Source organism: Megalops cyprinoides, chromosome 24 (genome assembly GCF_013368585.1).
Source record: "Megalops cyprinoides isolate fMegCyp1 chromosome 24, fMegCyp1.pri, whole genome shotgun sequence".
Lineage (NCBI taxonomy): Eukaryota > Metazoa > Chordata > Actinopteri > Elopiformes > Megalopidae > Megalops > Megalops cyprinoides.
The window spans coordinates 18,496,501-18,516,772 of NC_050606.1; the positions used below are offsets into that span (position 1 = coordinate 18,496,501).

Below are 20,272 nucleotides of genomic sequence, written 5' to 3' on the forward strand. Positions count from 1 at the left end.
TCCCCATAGTGAGTAATTACCTAGTCTCAGAGAAGTGTTTGTTGTTAGAGGGCATTTGCCTGTCCAGCCCTGCCTAACTCCTGTCTGCCCCCTAGTGGCAGGATTATGGATGTTACCAGCAACTACAGCTACAAAGCAGACAGCTAACAGATGTTTTCCACAATCCACTCAGGGTTTAGTGTCTTGCTTAATGACCCACCTTGGAAATGAACCTGCAATCGGGAATGAGGCGCAGCCAATCGAGGATTGGAGACTGCAACCTTCAGGCACCGTAAGCGTTACACCATACGGCTGCCCTGCCACGCCCTGCGGCTGCTCTGCCACCCTCCTCCAATACTGTCATCTTCTCTCTCGGTGCAACAGCTGCTGCACCTCTCGGCTTTCAGCAAGCGACAGAGCTGTTAAGCCATTAGCATTTCTAAGCATCTACTGGAGACGTGTGTCCCGCCTCCATTACCTTACGTTTGACGCCTGGGGGATCTGCGTCATTTAAGCGTAACTCCTTGTTTTAGGGGAGGCTTGCTGCAGAGGCCACCCAACTCGCTGCAGTCATCGTGCGACAGCCCTGCACTGAGTGTGCGGGTTCCCGCCGAAGCACCTGAGAATGACCCTCGTTGAGCTGAGGATGCGTCACACGGCACGGGCGCACACTGCAGCTATGTGCGGAGGGAGGGCAGTCCTGTCAGCCTGAGATGGAGGTCAGGGGCCTGAGTTAAGCCTGCGCCCACTTCTCTTCATTCTACCACTGCAGTGTTATGCTCTGTGCAGAGCAAATCACCATGGAGACTGAGGGGAGGAGTTGTACGTCCCTCTTAAGCCCCCCCCCCCCGTGCACAATGTATGCCATATATCACTCGGACTCTGCCTCAGTGTCCTCCAGCCCCTTCAAAGCATCGCGTGACTGGGCGTCTCCAGAGCTGTCTGCCTGTGGCCCAGTTTTCAGCCTCTGCAAGGTCTACGCCAAGGCGCTGTAATCCTTTGCTCAAGGCGGCCCTCTGTGCGGTTTTTGGCTGGCCCTCTTTTCGGGCTCTGCCTCTTTCAGGATGCCAGGTTAATAAACAGAATCCTGGATGGCCTGTCTGCAGGAAGTCGGATCATGTGACCAACCACGTATCATGTGCGGGTTTTGTTGCTGTGCCAACGGAGACACGGTCCACACATTGCGTTCGTTGGACTCAGAAAAGCGCTAACCCAGTGAGGGGCCCATCGCCATGGTGACCGAGCAGGGCTTGCGTATCCCCCTGTAATCCTTATATGGGACACCTCAAGGATCAAATGCACCACTGTAGCACCCCGTATCACGGTGCCATTAACCCTGTGATGAGCCAACCACTCGAAACAGAGTGTGGGTGCATCTGTGTGTGTGTGCGTACTATTAAATCCGGTATAACTCCTTTATCTTAGCAGGATATACACACGAAAGCCATTAAGACGGAGATATGAAAAATCACATTTGAAGCAAGGCTGCCAGGTCCCTAACTCTCCACCACATAGATGACAGGAAGAGCTTCCCTCTCCCCCCCCTCCTGTTGTCTTCCCCTCCCTGAGCCCTGACCTATTTTCTGTCTCCCATCAGAGATAATCTCTCCGCCCAGTATGTGTGCTTTGCTAATGTGACATGCGGAGTTGCCTCCACTACCATCATTCATTGCTGCCATTCAGTAAAGGAAAATAAACACAACAGAGCACTCCGAGGACACAGCTCGTACTGTTCACGTCACTTGGTTACTTTTGCATGGTCACCATCTCTGAGGCCTATCGGAGCATTGTCATGTTCACTCTCTGCAGCGGTCTATCAGATCAGACGGAAACTCTGACAAGGAAGAGGGCCTAAGCTTTGATTGGGTGTGACAGTGTCTGACGGTGAGGACAGCACATGTGAGAAGGTCTTTATTATTTTCGTTTTTGATGTTTGGCCGCTTGGAGATGGTCCCAGTGACACGCGAGCCTATCTGCAGGCTCACTCCAGGGTCACGGTCATGGTTCTGTTATCCCCTGCCTTAGAATGGACCAATCAGACACCAAGGCAGCGTGACAGCGAAGGCCGGGTCTGGTAGCCGCTGCGGGAGAGATCTACTGTGGTTCAATCAGAGTTAGCACAGCTTTACTGTACAATCTGTTGGCCTCATGAAAAGAAAATGAAGTCTAATCTAATCTTATCTCTGGCTGTAAGTGGTGACTGTCAGATACCAATACGGGAGGCAAAGAACTTACTTCTAAACTGAGAATGGTCCTGAAACCTGATTTTGACAGTTCTGCATGGAGGTGAAGCAGGCAGGTTTAAAGAAAGTTCAGCTATTAACAGATAATGCCTTTTCAGTTGACTGCTTATAAAAGTTTTGTCTGTGCCTTTGTGAACAACTAGTTTAAAGCCAAACAAACACCTCTGGTCTCTCTGTTATTATCAAAGTCATTTAATTTAACCTGATCCTTGTTGCAAATAAAATTATTTAGCACAGGGGCTCCTGAGTGTCTTAGACAGTTAAGCTGCTTGTTCCAAGCGGAAGCTGAGCTCTACAGCCCGGGTTCAAAACCAGCCATGTCCTTTGCTGTTAATGAGCAGGTGCCCACAACAGTGGAACAAATTGGCTTTGTACCTCACAGGGAGTGTAGGGACGGGTATCCCGGCAGGCATTGCTCGTCTCAGCGCCCTCAGGCACCTTGCAATTTGTCAGGTGCCTACGAGTTACTTGAGTGATGTCAGCAAAGCGGTGCCTATTCTCCAATGACAGCCCAGTCCTGCCGCCGTGTGACTTGCACTGTGAAAAACAGCAACTGGCTGCATTCGAGTGCATTGTGGGATTGCATTCATCTCACCTCAGCGTTGCTGTGCAAGAGCAGTTCGTCACAGTGAGATGAGTCTGGGATGCGATTCTGAAATAGGGTTTCATAAAGGGGGGGAATTACATTTTTCAGCTTGCGTCCTCAACACCCCCAAACCACTGAGTCACGTCAAATCTTCAGCTGCTGAACACAGCATTCTTAGTCTCTTACATCTGCCATATTTGAAAGCAGCTGCATACATTTTTGTCTGAATGCCTGACCTCCAAGAGTCCTACTTCCCAAATCCAAAACAAACACGAAATGAATTGCAGTGCCACACTGACTGTGCTATCTCTCTAAAAACATGTTCCTCCACTATCTCCTGCCCAAAATTATTCCACCACCTCACTGGACAGGTCTGTCTTTTTGGGGGGGACTGTTTTCCTCAACGGCAACAGCAGAGTCTTCCCTTTTTCCACAGGCATTCTCACATAGCGATGGCTGAGATGTGTCATGGACTTGGCTAACTTCATGCGGAGCAAGTGAGCAGATTCAAGCAGACAGATGGAAAGATTCAACAGAGTTTCATCATCCAGCAATCTGCTCGGCAAACGCAAGGACGAACGCACATTTTCAACTGCAGGATCAAACATGCAGGAAAACGGCCTCGCTCTTCTCAGTACATGTGTGCATGTTTGCATGTATATATGTATGTGAGCATATGCGCGTCCTTCGATGTCCTGGTTTCACTGGATTTTCATACCATTAGAGAGAGTGTGTATGTATTCATCCGGGCGATTGCTGAAGGGCAAAACACAATTGTCCTTGAGCACAAGACAGACTCGAGCTGAAGAAGAAACAGCTGGAGGACTACAGTTCTAATTACAGTCTCCTCACCTTCACCCAACAGCCAAAACCTTCATAAAATATCGAAAAAGCCTTAAACGGGAAAAGGCAAACATATGGCGATACACCGTGAGGCATTAATCAACGTGACTTCAAGGAGCTCAGTCTCCACACAGAGCTGCAGTAGCTCATAAACTCAACATAACTTTAAAGATGGTTGATACAAAAATAAAACCAAAGATATGTAACTTCTGCCTATACAGTCAGGAAGGCTGTGGTAACATTAACAGCGTATTATGGAGTAGCGGAGGAGAATCTTGGCATGTGAAGTCATTGAAGGAAACACACTCAGCTGACAGCAACAGGTACTGAAAGTAGTTTAGTAGGAAGATGATGATGACATAAATGCATTAGTGCGTTCAGTTCTGGTAGGAGTGTGCAGGTGTGTTAAGTAGAGATACAGATGCGTTAAGCAGCACTCTGCTCAGCAGCAGTAGCAGAGAATTCAATAGATTCACCACTGGTGATGTGTTCAGTAAAAGTAGCACCCGCGTGTTCAACAGCAGTAAAGACTTTTGGATCTGCAATACCAGCAGGGGGCGCACTCTCTCCCTCACCTCTCTCTGCCACACCGGGTTGACGGTGTTGCATACGATGCCGGACCTCTTCTCCTGGCCGTGGTGGGGCAGGGAAGGGAAGATGCTGTGCTTGCCGGGGTGGATGGCGATCTTCAGGTACGGGTCGGGGTTAAAGAACATGCCCTTCTTCAGGCCCACAGCCTGGAAATCTACCCGGGAACAGAGAAGCACAGAGGCGCAGCGTCAAAGAGCAGGGAACAGCAGGGAGTGAGCAGTGATTACAGCAGTGCATTCTGGGACTGCTGCTATACCCATGGTGGAGGTAGATCACTTCATATGTGCTGGTAAAATGGAACCACAAAAGAAAATAATATGAATCTGTCCAGTCCTCAGACTTTTTTGTTTTATGTAGCCCTTTTCTTTATGCATTTTTCTGCCTTTTTCATCCTAAATTTGCCACTTGAAAGCCAGACTCATCCCATTGTGACATTCAGAGCCCTCAGACAGGAGTGCTGGGTGTAGCGAATTCAATCCTCTGATAAACTCACACACCAGCAGCAACTACTTCTTCATACTGCAAGTCACCCAGCGCACTACAGTGATATAGGCACCAACTGGAGAATGGGCATGGCTTTGGTGATGTCATCTGAGTAACCTGCAGGCAGATGCACCGTGAGACAAGGAAACTCCCTGCTAACATACCCACCCCTGTGTCCCCAGAGGCCAATTTGTTCCGCCACTGTGGGTTCCCAGTCATCGCCGTGATGACATGGCTTTGAATGAAGAAGCCTTAACCACTAAGCTAGTCAGGAGCCTGGAAAAAAAAAATAGAAACAGATTTTGGGCATGGTTCACCCACCTGACAGAGAGAAGCTGATGAGTCTCCGGCTACCCTGGGTCTGTAGGGCTTCCTCACTGACAACAGGCTTAAAGACCTGCATACAGAGGGAGAGAGACAGGGAGAGAGGCGAGGGGAAGGAAGGAGTGGGATGGAGAGAGCAAGAGAGACAGAGTGAAAAAGGGAGAGAGGAAGAGAGAGGGAAGAAGATGGAGAGAGAGGGAGGGAGAGGGAAAGAGGGAGAGAGTGAGGGAGAGAGAGAGGCAGAGGAAGAAAGAAGAGAAAGGGAGGGAAGGGGTTGGAGTGAGTCTGATGAGACACAAATTGTGATATAATACCATCGTTAAAAAAAGCAAAGAGGTTAGGTTCACCATACCATAAGCGGCTTGGCCTTATAATAATAAAGCTATTGCAAGGTATTGCACTGTAGGTTCAATAACCAATATAGACAGCTTCACCATGGAAGATACTACATGTCTACAGTTAGGTCTGACGCACAGGAAACATTCAATATGATACAAAATGATACAAAAATTAAAGACAAATAATGTTAAGCTGCATACTCAAGGGAACTACAAGCACACTATTTTAACTGCCATTGGGATGCCCTGAGGCTGTTTGTTTGTGTCTGGGTGTTAATGGTGTCAGCCTCAGAAACAGCAGACTGAGGAGCCTCGTTCCCAGACTTGCCACAGATATCTCTCTGATACTCTCTCTGTCTCCTGCTGCTTCTCTGTCCCACCATCTCTCACTCCTTCTCTCACTCCCACACCATCTCTCTCACATTCGTTTCGCTTTCATATGCACGGGCACTGCAACACCGTATGTGTGTACACATGCGCACTAAATCCTAGATGTCACGGACAACAAACTTTTACAGTTAGACAGCTTAGTAATACAGCTCTCTCAACAACGTATTGCAGGGACAACAAACTTTTACAGTTAGACAGCTAAGTAATACAGCTGTCTCAGGGACCGGCTGAAAAATCCTTCATTCCGCAAAAAGCATATCACTATATTTACTCCTTTTTCAGTGTATGTGGTGGGGGCTGCAGAAGACCACTCATTTCCATACCATCTGGAAAACGCAGACACCCCTTGGAGGCAGATGGCCCTGGCAATAAAACTCGTCCTCCCACACACAGCTTCCCATCACTACCGTTAACTTCAGCTGTTCTGCAGGAATTATAACCATCAACACGATCGGAAGCCTGTTTCATCAGCCAGTTACTGTACAAGATGGACATTCGCTCTCCAAACTGCTGACCTGGGATCAGTGATCAGTGATAAGACCGCTGTTGTGACAGCCAGGATCCAGGTAAGCACCTCTCTCTGCGACTGATCCGAGGATGCTGTTATGTGACTGCCGACAGCACCCGAGAGCACAGCTCACAATGAGCTTTAAACACATCCGCCCTCAGGCGAAGCGCGTAGCTGGGGGTCTACCACACTTCGCTCCTGCATTTCTTTTTTTTTCAACTGATACATGCAGCGTTTGTTTTTAAACTGACTCTCAAGGAAAGTCACGGCGCCGCTCGGATCAGATTAGCCCGAGTCAGCAATGTGCGCTCCTCCCCGCCGCCCCGGAATAGCAGCGGCAGATTGTTTTTAGCCAGCTGTGTTCTCTGACCTTACGCCAGACTGACTTCAGGTCAGCTCAAATGCACATTTATAATGAGCGCGCCTTCATCTGGGACAGGTATTTGCACTTCCTTATTCTGTTATGAAGTCACAGGTCACTCAAGGTCACATCTCTCGGCATCTGCAGCGAGAGGGGGTTCATGAACTGTCAGCGCGGAAGGCAAGACTATATGTTTACCTTTACATAAACTCAAAGCGAACTGCTGACGTTCTTGTCAGATTACATCTGGGGAATGAAGCCTGCATTTGCCTATATAATAAAGATGGGTTTCATTTCAGAACTAAAAAAATACAGGATGGATTGAATTATATACGATTTCACAAACAATGCCATCCACTTCTATGAATCACATCTGTCCAAGGTGATTTAATTCTTATATACAGCTGGTTCTTAAATGTAGACATATTAAGGGACAGATGAAATCAACAATTATGTTCCCATTACCCAGGTTTCCACTAAAATCATAAAGTCAAGATGGCAAGAGAGAGCAAGATCATTCACAACGAAAGTTTTGTTTGATGTAAACATTTCCAACCTTTCAAAGGGACATACATATGATTTATGAAGTTAACACCTGTTTTCATCTGGCTGAACAGGACTCAGTAGGATATGGGTCATTGATAGGAATACGTCATTTACAGAGTCACTGATTAGATCCCAGGATTATAATTTATGATTTGTCTATTCCTTGTCTACTGTCCACTAATGCAGCACTACTTCTCCAATGGCCATGACTCTTACGTGCTTCTCCCACTGTAACTGACCACTCTGCCTTCACTCAGGCTTAAGATAGGCAGGTCTTATGCCCTTACAAGCAGCAAATAGCAACCTGAAACACCCCCTTAGCACAGGTATTTATAAATCAACAGTAATCTGCTCCAGCCTCAGATGGTGTCAAGGAGACAGTCAGATTAGGGAAAGTCTTAATACACGTTCAGTAAAATCATTCCTTTTTTCCTGACCTTTACATCTGTTTATCCTTTTTTTCTCCTCTCTCTCCTGCTATCATCTATCAGTATAGACAGCATCTATGCATATCAATACGTCTGCTTCTAGTGCTCTCTCTCTCTCTGTCTCTCTCTCTTATCTATATATGCATATACAAACAAAAAATAATTTGTCATTTATTATATAGCTTTTACTTTACAGATTTATGGAATCAGCAACTAACAGATTTCATATCGTTGAGGGTCCATTCATATAGATGAGGAAGTGGAGATCTTTGCTTACAATACTAACGTACTCAAGCCTGGTTGTAGCAATTGGACAGGACTTACAGGAGCTGAGGGGTTCCTCACTGTCACACTAGGGGTGGTGGCCCGCAGGGCTCCGCTCACACCATGGTAGTACTTGAAGCAGACCTTGGTTTCCGCTGTGAGGAGGAATGAGAGACAGGGAGAGAAAGAGAGAGAGAAAGAAAAAAATGTATAGTATGTGTTGTTTGAGAGCATAACAGTAGAGGAGAGAGATACAGAGAAGGAAGGGCAGGTTAAGGGCAAGGTATTGCTTTTTTTGTACAAATGACCTACTGTCAGCAATCTGCAATACCACTGTAACAGTGTTTCTCTGCTCTACAAAGCCCTCCATGACAATCAACTGGAGTCAACACCATGCAAGAAGAACAACATGACATTCACCTACATGGTGGCAGAAATCCACCATACTGTACATAATCAGTGTAGCCTGCTGGACTGCCTCCTCATGTTCCCCTGCAGGAAAAATATTTCACAACAATGAAGCGCTGATGCATCCTGCCATACCTGTCAGAGTACCACGTTCGCACACAGACTGAAAGAACTGGGACAGAGCCAAGTGATTTATGGAGTAAAATACTTTACATGAAGAGAAGGGACAAGAGGATATTAGCAGGGGTTCTGCCCACCCTGTTATCTGTCAGATGCCTGCAAGTTGCTGGGATGAGGTCAGTGGGGTACATTTTGTCATTTAGCAGACGCTCTTATCCAGAGCAACTTACATAGGTTACAATTTTACATATTATCCATTTATACAGCTGGATATTTACTGAGGCTAGTGAGGCAGTCGATCAAGCCACCTTATGGATACAAGCCCTATTCATTACCACGGCACTATACTGCTGTCCTGAAGCACCTGTCCTCCATTGAGCAACCACTCCACTGTAGTGAGCTGTGTGGATTCTAGAGCGAAAAATAGCCATTGACTCCATGCGGGTGTGTCATAGGACTGCATTCATCTTTCCTCATCACTCCTACACAAGCGCAGAGGTTGCCATGATGCGACGAGTCCAGCAGGCAACTGCCGCTTCCACAACAGGGCTGCACAAAGGCGCAAAAAGCATTAAAAATAAAAAAAATGACGTAACACAAAAACAGTCATAACAGATCTGAGGAGGAGGAACTGGCACAGTCTTGGGCGCTCTAGTTTTCCGCCTCCCAGAATAGCGCTATGCAGCGGAGGATCCCTTAACATGACTAATGGAGCACCTACTCGCCCCCCTGCACAGATCCTCTTTGCATCCGGCAGCCTTCTGCAGAACACCTCCCTTCTTTCATGCTGAAAATCCAACAGAAATGGGCCGTGCTGTGTCAGCTGTTGCATAAATGGGCCTCACTGGGACCAAGTAAATATTTACATCCACCCGTGACTTCACCTATGCATCTGTCTGACTGTTTTTTTTTTTTTGTCTGACTGTTCCAATTCATTTTTCAAAAAGTGGCCCATATCCAATACCAGTGTGATTGGACCTCTGTAATGAATTGTCCTGCATCCACATATAAACAAGAACAAACGACGTCAGGTCTGTCTAGTCACACACAATTACAATGACGAGGGTAACCTGTCCCATGCAGAGTGACGTAAATATCACTTGGGCCACATTAAGCACACTTAATTCTGATCTGAGAGTCCACGCGCAGGTTGCGTGCAAGTCGAGGAGCTAGACATCCAATTTATTTCCACATATTCTTGTGCCCCAAATTGGAACTGAAAAGATGTGACTTCATGTCTTTTTTCTGATGTCCACACTGTTCTAAAAACATCTGAACTGGGTCACATATAAAGGAAATTAACTGGAACTGGGTCACCTTCAGCTGCAGTCTGACTGTAGCCTGACTCATGAAATGATTAGCCAGCTCCTTGCACAGTGAGGGAACTACCTTGTTCTGCCACTAGAGGGTGAAAGGGCTAGTGAAGCAGTCACAGCCACTGAACAGTAACTCCCCAGTCCTTTTTACATGAAATATGTACCGTTTTTTCATCAGTCTATTTTAACATACTTTTCTGTATGGGCTGCCAGGAAAATGAAATCTATTTAACCTGATCTATACTTTAGCTGCGCCACATGACTGCGAATCTCTGAAAGCCTGGCTGTATGTATGCGATATGTCCTGTGAATAATTTAGGAGGTACACTCACGCTCCACAAAGTACGAGCTGGCCTCAATCTTCCACACGATCTGGCCCTTGTGGGAACCGTTGACCCCGCGGTTCTTGTAGTCCAGAAAGTTCTCGGAAAGAACTTCATCTGCAAGAGGGAAAGAGCGACAGGGAGAGGAAGACATCACATATCACTTCTCCCACATGCACTTCCATCATATTATTTATTTGCTTATGATTTATAGCAGACGCAGTCATCCGCTGCAGTTTGCACAGCATCTCTCCAGCTCAGGCTGAGGACATTTCGGGCACATGGAGTTCCCCACTTCTGATTCAAAACTGCAACCTTATGGTGTCGAGTCAAAGACCTAAATCACTTCACCACACTGCAGGAATGAACGGGCCATTTCCAGGAAATACACAATACACATCTGGCATATTTTATATCAGTGAAGCCACAGCACACGCAATAATCATTTGCATGTTTTTTTTTCCCAAATTTAAAGAAAAAGTGACATGGATGTTGTCGCCATATATAGAACAGTTGAAAAATTTAAATCAAATAAAGGGACGACTGTAGTACAAGCCCCATGCCATTTACTCACGCACTTTATTCAGCAAACATACAAATACAATGCAGGTTAAGCACACACTTTATTCAGCAACCATACAGGTGCCATGGCATTTAGTAACAACCTTCATTCAGCAAACAAACAAGTGCAATGCTGTTTAAGCACACGCTTTATTCAGCAACCATACAAGTGCCATGCTTTAATAACTTTATTTAATAACAGGGGGTGTGGTGTATGATGGAGGCTAACTGAAGAATGATGACCGCTTCCCAAAATAAAAAATGGGAATTTCCACAGAGGGAACAGTGGAAGCAGACAGAAACAGATGAGTCACAGGTTCATTTAAGAACTGCAAAAAATACCTACTGCATAATTAAATATGCAATTCAAAGCTAAGAAAAGAAAGCTCTGCTATTACGCTGAACCCACGTGAAAGCGCAGGGGGAAAGTCTGCACAATGCCACTGTGACTAAATCCACACAGACTTGTCTTTCCCATAACACACACTAACTTGGTACATTCCATAGGTGTAACCCCCCAGGCTCTAAATTGGTACATCCCACAAGCATATGAAGAGCATGCAGCAGGAGTACCCAGCCCCTCCCTGACCCTCCTGATACTCACCCACAAGGTACATGCCGATCCAGTCCCCGGCGTCCACGTCCTCCTTGATGTCCCAGGAGAGCAGAATGTCCTCGGGCTGCCCGATGGTGTAGAGGGAGCTGCTGACCGCCAGCGTGGAGCGGCTGTGCGAAGTCACCAGGTCGGTGTCGCTGGTGGAGCGGGCCAGCGCCGGCTCCAGGCCGCCGTTCTGCAGCTCCAGGTTCTGGAACTGCTCCGGGTTGTAGCTGTGGCGCATGGCGTCCTTGCAGCGCCGGCGGGTCTGCGGGTTCCGGGCGGGAGAGGCCATTGCTGCCAGCCCAAGAAACCGGTTCTGGTATAAGTTCTGGAACCAGGAGAAGAGCAGAACCACAAGTGTATATGACAGGCAGGATAGTCTCACAGTAAAGGAATTTAAGGTGAAGCATGGCATCCTTAATGTTACAAATACATGTTCAATATACTGTATGGAAAAATACAATATATTACAAAATGGACTAATCATTGCCATTTTCATACATTTAATGTATGTCATGAGTAATATAGGCAATGTTTCAAAATAACTTGTAAAAACAGTCACGGTTTATTTCGAGTATCATCTTTTACTCTGCACTTGAGCAACAGTTTATGATCTGTTGAATTGTGGCCTCATTTACACAGAATGGAACGAGGAAATTGCGCAACTGATTCGTCAAACAGGCCCACTCTCCGTGTCCCAACAAACTCATTCAGAGCTATTAACGCAAAGCATCTGCCAACTGGCAAAGCATCACACGGGGCCGTAAACAGACTGGGAGCGGAGGAATAATTACTGTAATTTACAGGCCCTGCACGAGGACAGCAGACGTGTTCACTAATGCAAAGCAAAAACAGGGGTTACAGATGCCGAGAGGCGAGAGCAAGGATGGCTTCCAGTAAGAATGTAGAGGTGAAGCTACGCTCTCATTACCACTGGAAAGAGTGAACACGTATAGTTGTGGTGTTGAGGAGTGAAGGGCCAATAAAATATACTGTGTAATGTATAATGTGTAAACATGTATATGACTGTTTACTGTGAAAGGAGTGCTGAGGTGAATGGTAAGGCTGAGACAGGGAACAAGACTGTTGCCAAGAGACTATTATTATAAAATGGAGCAGGACTGTTGTTATGAAGGTACTATCATAATGACAGGAATTAGGACTGTTGTGAAGGTCCAGTTTCCTTGGCAGGAGAATTGTCGTGAAGGGAAGATTGTGGTGACTGGTATTGTGGCAAGACTGTGATCATCGTATATACACTCAATGGCGCCTTGTTTGGGCAGGCTTGATGTGCTCACAGGGAGAGAGCTCACCCTCCAGCTCATGGAGCTCAACTGTGAGGAAACCATCTAAATATTCACAGGAAAAATGAGGGCCTGTCCAACTAGAGGTATCCCTCCAAATGGCCTGCTTCTTTGTGGCACACTGCCCTTCTCTTTCTACGCAAGTACAAACACAGACTCTGAAACACATACATACACACACACACACACACACACACACACACAGACACACACGCACACACATGCACACATATAGGCTCTGAAAACATTAACATGTCTTTCTCTAAACGGCTTTTGTTTTCTATGCTTTCCCCTTTATGGAAAATTTTTTGAAATCACCAGCTACACATTAGGCTCAGCTCCCCGCGACAACGCTGAAGCCCTGAAGGGAGACGAATGCAATACTCCGATGTGCTCACAAGCAGCCAACAGCTACAACACACTACAATTCCCAAGGTGCACCGCAGCATAGTAAGCACTGACTGGGGACAGGCACAGCTCCACTGACATCATCTGAGCGAGTGACTGTTCAGGAACCCTGGTCTTGTGTTTTAACACCAAATACCTTCACGGCCTGGACTGTGAACAGCACAATGATCTGTTAAATTGGGAAAAAAAACTTCTAGGATACAGAGGTTTGGTAAGTATGTGTGTGTGTGTATTGGAAAGAGCACTTCACTGGAGGAGCAAAAATCTCAAAAAATTACATAAATTCACACAAACCTTCAGTAATACAACCTTAAAACAGAAAATGACACAAACTAACTAAGCAGCACTACTGAAAGCACTACTTTATTCTGCGTGTGGCACTAATTTATACAAAGGCAATAACATGTTATATGTGTATGATGCTAAAGGTCTCCCAGCCAATGTTATTGACCACAAAGCCCTCAAAGGGGTATAAATTTGCTTCCTTTTAAAATAATTGATGATCACTCTTTCCCAGCTCACTCATAAAGCCTGAACAAAAGCACTTGGTTTAGTTTTCACAGCACTGAAGTCTGCATGTGACGGTCCTGGGATCAAATCACAGACAACACAGCACAGTCACTTAGCAAAACCTTAGGCCTCTGTAGGCCTCTAGTGTGCCAACGAAGCTCTACAAATGAATGTTTATGGTTTTCAACTACAAACACTGAGCCCACAGAAGGGTATCTGCTAGGCCAGTAGATAATGTAATCTAATAAATTCTGTTGCACTGACAAGGGAACCCAGGTGGATCTGTATTAAACAGATCAGTATCTGCTTGATTATTTGAATGCAGCTTGGCTAGCAACCACATGCTTTTCAACCGGGCATGCAGACAGTGCTGCCTGATCTTCCACTGAACACCAGCAAGCCCTCAATGTCTCATATTTTGTGCAGCTCCATTCAGCCCAGCTCAGGCCAAGTTGACTTGTGGGTAAGGATCCAAACCGAGGACGAGCTTGTTGTGAATGAATATTAGCGGAAGGCACACAGAAGCTAACACGATTGTAAAAAGCAGCGTGAGGTGTGGGGGTGGGGGAGGGGCCGCACTGACATTTGAAGGCACAGCTCTGCACTGACGGCATTAGCAGGCTGCACTGTGCTCTGCTGTGGATGACTCTGCTGCTCTGATGGGGTTAGATGGGCGGCTGCTTCCCCTTCAGAGATATTTCATTCACTGTATCCAAAGACAAATTGAGATGTGCTAATGAAACATGGGAACCTAGGGTGGTTCTACTGTAAAATGAAACACAGACAAATGTTTGGGTGGCCATACCTGCACTGAGTACTTGGGAACTAGATTTATTAGGGCCAGGGCACTGATGTGTGTATGTTATGCCTAACTGAACTTTCCCTGAGGTTCATTTAAAAATACTTTTCCTTGAAAATGTAATTTATTAAAATGTATTTTGAGCTCTACAGCTTTACTCATACAGTAAACTACACTACATATGTGAAAACTGGAGGTAACTAGTTAGCAAAACATGGATGTCAAGAATAATCACTCAAACTTGTGTCTTGTGTCTCTGCTCCCATAACAGCAAGGTCCACCTTCCCAAACTAACGGGAATAAGACATGCTTACTCAGAAGCATACCCCATGCCTGTTAAAAACTACTGAATTCACCAACACTTGCAATTCACTGCCAGGGGGTCCATCCAATCAATGTCCACACAGTTTGTGATACAAAAACTTTATGTTCCACTGCAGTGTTATATTTGTGGTCACAACCACTTTGCAAGTGATCCAGGCCGCTAAGTAGCTAAGTTCGCTAAGCAGTCTGAAACACCTTCTGACTCTTCCAAGACAGCTCTGTTAGCTCTTCCACGATACTGTATGCTGGCAGGAATGAATCTGTGACATGTTTTCTTTGCAGGGGTTATTATACTGTGGCCCTGCTGGGATCTTCAGAGTGCACAAGCAAATAAAATCTATTCAACGTCAACATGGTTCTTCCTGCTGGGGATAGGGGTGAGAAGGTCAGTCAGGGTCTCGTCTCATCGCTTTCAGGAGCACTGCAAACCATCAGGGGCCTGGGACCTGCTCAGATGACATCCGTGCAGTAGCATCTATTCTCCAATAATTGCCCTTGCCTGTGGTGTGCTGTGTGTCCTGTTATGCCTTAACGTAGCCACTGGCTGTGCGCAAGTGTAGGATTGCATCCATCTCACCCCAGTGCTCCTGCATGAGTGCAGAAGTCATCAGTGAGACACACCTAACGTTCAACTGGAAATTACAGACAGGGTTGCATAAAGGGGAAGAGCTATTAAAATATTCCAAACAGCCTGGCTTGTTAATTACTGTTTCAACTTAATTAAAGCCCCAAGTTTCTTCCACCATGTGACTTGTGGGGCTTTAAACCTGTGTTTCAAACGTTACCCTCCAGGTGTCCCTGTAGGCACTGCAATCACAGCAGTCTTGGACTACTCAGCATAGACATGTGAATTATGAATTAATATACTATTAGTAAAATATAATTAATATCACATTAGTACATGATTATGAATTAAGTCCAGCTCTGACATCCTTACTAAATCCACCCTTAATGAATTCACAAATAGACCATTCATAAGGGTGGATTCTACTTTTCGAAACTTCCCATTTGTTCTCAGCCTTTGCCAATACCATCACTGAGCCAGGAAATATTTCTGTCCATTTACTTTGATTTAGTTTTAAATAGGCCAGCTGCATCCTGAGTGGATGTGCATACACCGATGAAGCTATTTACTAATTCTTCATTTGGCTGAAACTGTACAGACCTGTATGGGACAATAAGAAAGCCAAGGAAAAATTTCCTGCATTTCAGGAGTGAATACAGGATACAGGATGGCACAGCAAGCCTGGATTTAAACAGGGATAGGTAACTGGACAAAATAATACTAAGGTTATTTTTTGAAATACCAAAAAAATGTCCTTTTCATAAGACAGTGTAGGTTCAGGCCATGATTCAGGACAATATTAGGTTTTTGGCCACAATGATAAGAAGGCCCTGTAACACACTGCATAAAGTACTGCCTTTAGCCAGAGCACAGTTATATATTACTGTTTTTATTTATTTTAGTGATAGTCATTATTCTGTGTGTACCTCATATTATCTGCAGGTGTGCTTAAATTAATGTACCACAGGTATAATCAGCTTTACAGAACATCTTTGTTCTGGTGTGTTATCACACACACAGGAGAGAAACCTCACAGGCATTACTACTTACAGCCATAAAGGAGCTATACACTCCCTGAAATGCACAGTACTGTGACAGAAAATATGACCAATTAAAAATCATTTAAAGCACAAACTGTAAAACATTCGATTATAGACTTGATTATAATCTCCATAGCCAAATCAGTCCCCTGCTCAAATTCCCTAGCTTATTGACTATACACAGAACAGCTCTCGCTGTAGCCACTATATCGCCTAGTTTACATTTCCATGCTTCCGTGCACACTGTATACGACATCATATCTTTCAAAGCCATACCACAATTTTGCTGTTTCACAAACCTGAATCTACAGAACCAGACCCGTTTAGAGTTCAAAATCTATTATTTTCTAGGACTTCCTGGTTTAAGGGCTAGTAACTCCCATTGTGTCATTCCATCTTTTTACAGGAAGCTGTAAGCATAAGTAAAGGAGTCTAAAGGCAGCCAATAGTGTAATTGACTACTTTAAAAAAAATCTGATCATAGCCAAGCTGTATTAAGTGCCTCATGAAGTGCAATGTTACATGAAGTAAAACCAGAATAAAAACAGGAAGTGAAATTGGTACAAAAACAATAAAACAACATATGAACTCAGTAAAAGATGGGATAGCACAGACACAATAAAAGCTGCAAAAAATAAAAAATAAAACACACTGCAGGTTACAAAGTTAAAAGACAGATGAAGGAAATGTCTTTTTAGAGGGTTTTTTTTTACTGCATGTGATTGGGTTGTAAAGGACACAGTCTCAGGTTCCCAAGACGATTGAAGCATTCTGATTGTTTGAACGCAGCATGATCCCCTTCCTGTCTTAGTCGCCTGCTCTTTCAGAGTCCCAGTAGCCTAAAGGTCACTCAGACGCACTGCAATAAAGATGCGTCTCACACAGCGGTTTTAGCACTATGACTCATAAACACATTGTATCTGTACTCACACAAGTGGTCCACATACATTCACTTCCACAACAATATTTGCAGCAAGCATAGCAACTCACACACATGTTCAGGGTACATAACAACTGGCCAGTAGAGTTTCCATACAGCCACTAAACTTACATGACTTGAAAACCCTTCCATGAGACACATCATCATAACAGTGCGAGGTCTATACTGTGCAAGGCGTTGAGGCAGAGATATGTCTTAACCAAGACACAGGCCTACCCTTGTGAAAAATCTCAGAACATGACAGCAACATAACATAACATAACATGATCACAGCATGCAATCTGCCTGGATGTCTTTTCTTGTAGGACAGAAAGAATGATTGAGGCAACATAAAGCAAACCAAGTGAAGTGATCATATAGAAGGGATAAAATTGCATGGCACCAGTGCTGAGGGCGGCAAACACAATGGATACACTACAATGGATGCACCTTTTGTAACGTAATGAAAATTGCTCTTTGATCTTAAAACAGCAGTTTGGGACAACTGACATGGTAAAAAATGTGCTATAACAAATACCATTTGATTAATTGATTGTTTGATTGATTGATAATGTTTGGCTGTGACCTTAAGCTTCTTCACTAACTGAATTCCATTCTGACTGAATGAGGGGTATCCCAGAAACAACTGAACGACAAACCTACACATACAGCAGGGCACCTGATGAGAGAGTAACCAGTGCATGTATTTTGTTCTATAGGTCTACACGTTCATAACACCAGGTCTTCAACCTATATGGTACTATGGTATAGTACATCGCTGCTAAAATGATATTCTTAACTTCGACAGTGATGTCTGGAATGCTTGATCTATAGATGTAGAGCTCTATAACCTTTTAAAGCCACCGTCCTTTGGCAGAACAACATAATCGAATCGACTCATCCTCCAAAGCCCAGCATCATGACTCAATGTTTTTAGACTAAAGCGGCGCAGGCAGGAAATCTAAAGGCGAACATCACCGCAATCGATTATTTTAAAAAAACATTCTACAAGGTCGCGCATTGGACAAGAAATGCCAAAAGTGCTGGACTGACCACTGAAATATGCACCGCCATTGTGTATACCATGTGTCGGCCATTGTATGTGGGCAAGAGAAAATATAAAATAACAGTAGATGTCAGACTCTAGAAGTACCGCTGTACTACCCTAGTATGTCGGTGGTTTTATGTTGATTAACATTTGCGCTTATCCTCCAGCTGAAGCCATATGCTAAACTAAAGCATGCTCCGTTTAGACTGTCGTCCCATTCGGGTGACATACATTATTTACATCCAGCAATTTAAAATGACTTTACTTATGCAACACGTCTGCTAAATTGCAAAATGTAAATGTAAGACGCTATTGTTTCGGAACACCCAGAGAACGTACAGGTCAGAATCGGGTTTAATATATGCACTTAACCGGCATTCTCGATTGATGAACGGTCCAATTGCTGAAGACAGCAGAATCGGCGTGCACAAGTGTGTGTCAATGCTAACCATGGAAGCCTTTATAATTAAAATAATTCACCAAACCAACGGTCGGATTTGTTACTTAACTTACCGCGCAGGGGAAAGCATACCTTGTGATTTAAAAAGAGAACTCGATCTTCTGTGGAGTTTAACTGAATCTGTCCACAAGACCGCTGACAAAAAGCAGCACTGTTCCCACTAGAATGAGGGGAGATGAGGGCAAACAATTAATTGTTTTGAATAAATATAGTTTTGTATGTAGCCTATCTGTTTCTATTCACAAGTTGTTGTCTGATTTTTCTTTCTTTTTTTTTTTTTTTTTTTTTTTTTTAGTTTTGACACCTGCTTAGAGTATTACGGGCGTATAATCACACCACCGACGCATTTTCTACAGGATCCATTTCCATTTTATGCAATATACTTTAAGGCAAGGGGCCATTTCCATAACATGATTACCGCTACCCTCGGCACACACAAATAAACAAACGGACGAGGTCTCCTCCGACAGTGTGGGATAAAATTTAGAGCTGTTACAATGCCCAAGCAAAGGATGGAAATAAGCGACTCGAAAGGACCGCTTGGCAAATAAATGCTTGACGGACGGCCCAGTCATCTGACGCAGCCCACTGATGCGTTGTCTTCGCTGCTCCAGCGCAAGCTATCTGTACAGCTCGGTGTTGAGGCTTATTTCGGCACATATTGTGACCAAACAAACTGCTACAGCAAGCTAAACTAGCTGGCAAAAAAGCACAGATCCATCGACAAACAAAGACATCAACGCGTCTTACCTGGGATAGTATCACCTGTCTATGAATCATTACTCCACTGGCAAACCTTAAATTCCAAACGTAATTGTCACGCTTTGCCGTTGCGAGGTTAGCAGAAAACCCATGTTTTCCTACATGCAGTGACCACACAAGACAGCATCTACCTGACAGTACATTCGAGCTGCGAAACGGCAGCTACATTATTCGTGTCATCCCTCTGTCTCCATCTGGGTACCAAGCGATTGTAGCCAATGGGAGTCGTTCCCCTTTGCGTAGCTACATTCTGCTTCCTCCTCTCTGTCGCCCCCACCGCTGTATTTTCCTTCCAAGACAGAAACAAAATTGCGGGGGGAAGTCGCCACCTCTCTCCAGGGACCTACGCATGTCTCTATAAATCTCGGACTCAGGCGGATGGTGTCTTTGTTATCACACGAAACAGTTTTGACTGGAATTGTGCATGTTAACACAAACGAATGAACACGAAAACCCCGAACAGTAGAATTAAACAATCGGAAGTAGCGAGTGTGGAGACACATGTGCGTTCTGATTGTAGATGGCTGCGGAAATCTTATTAACTGAGGGAGCTCTAACAAGGGACTGCTGCCCTGACCTCTCCTCCACTCACCGGCCCCGATAGTCGTTCAATACCGCTAACCTTACAATTGTTCTATACTGCTGCACTGACCTCTGCAGTGTCCCATGTCCTTCACATTAGTGTTTTTCTGAACTTGAAGAAGATTAACAGTGGCACAGCAATCAGCTTTAAGCCAAACCATACCAAGCTTCCAACTAAATGTTTCAAATCAAAATCCTCTAAGGTCATGTAACTCTGACCTCTTATTCTGTCATGCCTGTTATTTCTGTAATGGGTGGGGCTTTGGAGCAGTATGTACGTTCTGCTGACTCTAGATGTATCCTTGCAGAAGAATCATCTGGGTCCTTACAGTTCACCACCA

General features: G+C 44.9%; 1 protein-coding gene across 1 annotated transcript in view; it reads right to left on the reverse strand.

Moving 5' to 3' along the window:
* LOC118771239 (E3 ubiquitin-protein ligase HECW1-like) overlaps window positions 1-19,465 on the reverse strand; it is a 48,179-nt gene extending 28,714 nt beyond the window's left edge. Inside the window, exons 1-6 of the mRNA XM_036519173.1 lie at window positions 19,338-19,465; window positions 11,217-11,538; window positions 10,061-10,168; window positions 7,945-8,039; window positions 5,047-5,122; window positions 4,227-4,396 (exon numbers count right to left, since the gene is read on the reverse strand). Of these exons, the coding sequence (XP_036375066.1) occupies window positions 4,227-4,396; window positions 5,047-5,122; window positions 7,945-8,039; window positions 10,061-10,168; window positions 11,217-11,538; window positions 19,338-19,367 (801 nt within the window). The 5' untranslated portion in view covers window positions 19,368-19,465. The remainder of the gene's footprint in view (window positions 1-4,226; window positions 4,397-5,046; window positions 5,123-7,944; window positions 8,040-10,060; window positions 10,169-11,216; window positions 11,539-19,337) is intronic.
* Window positions 19,466-20,272: the final 807 nt, after the last annotated feature.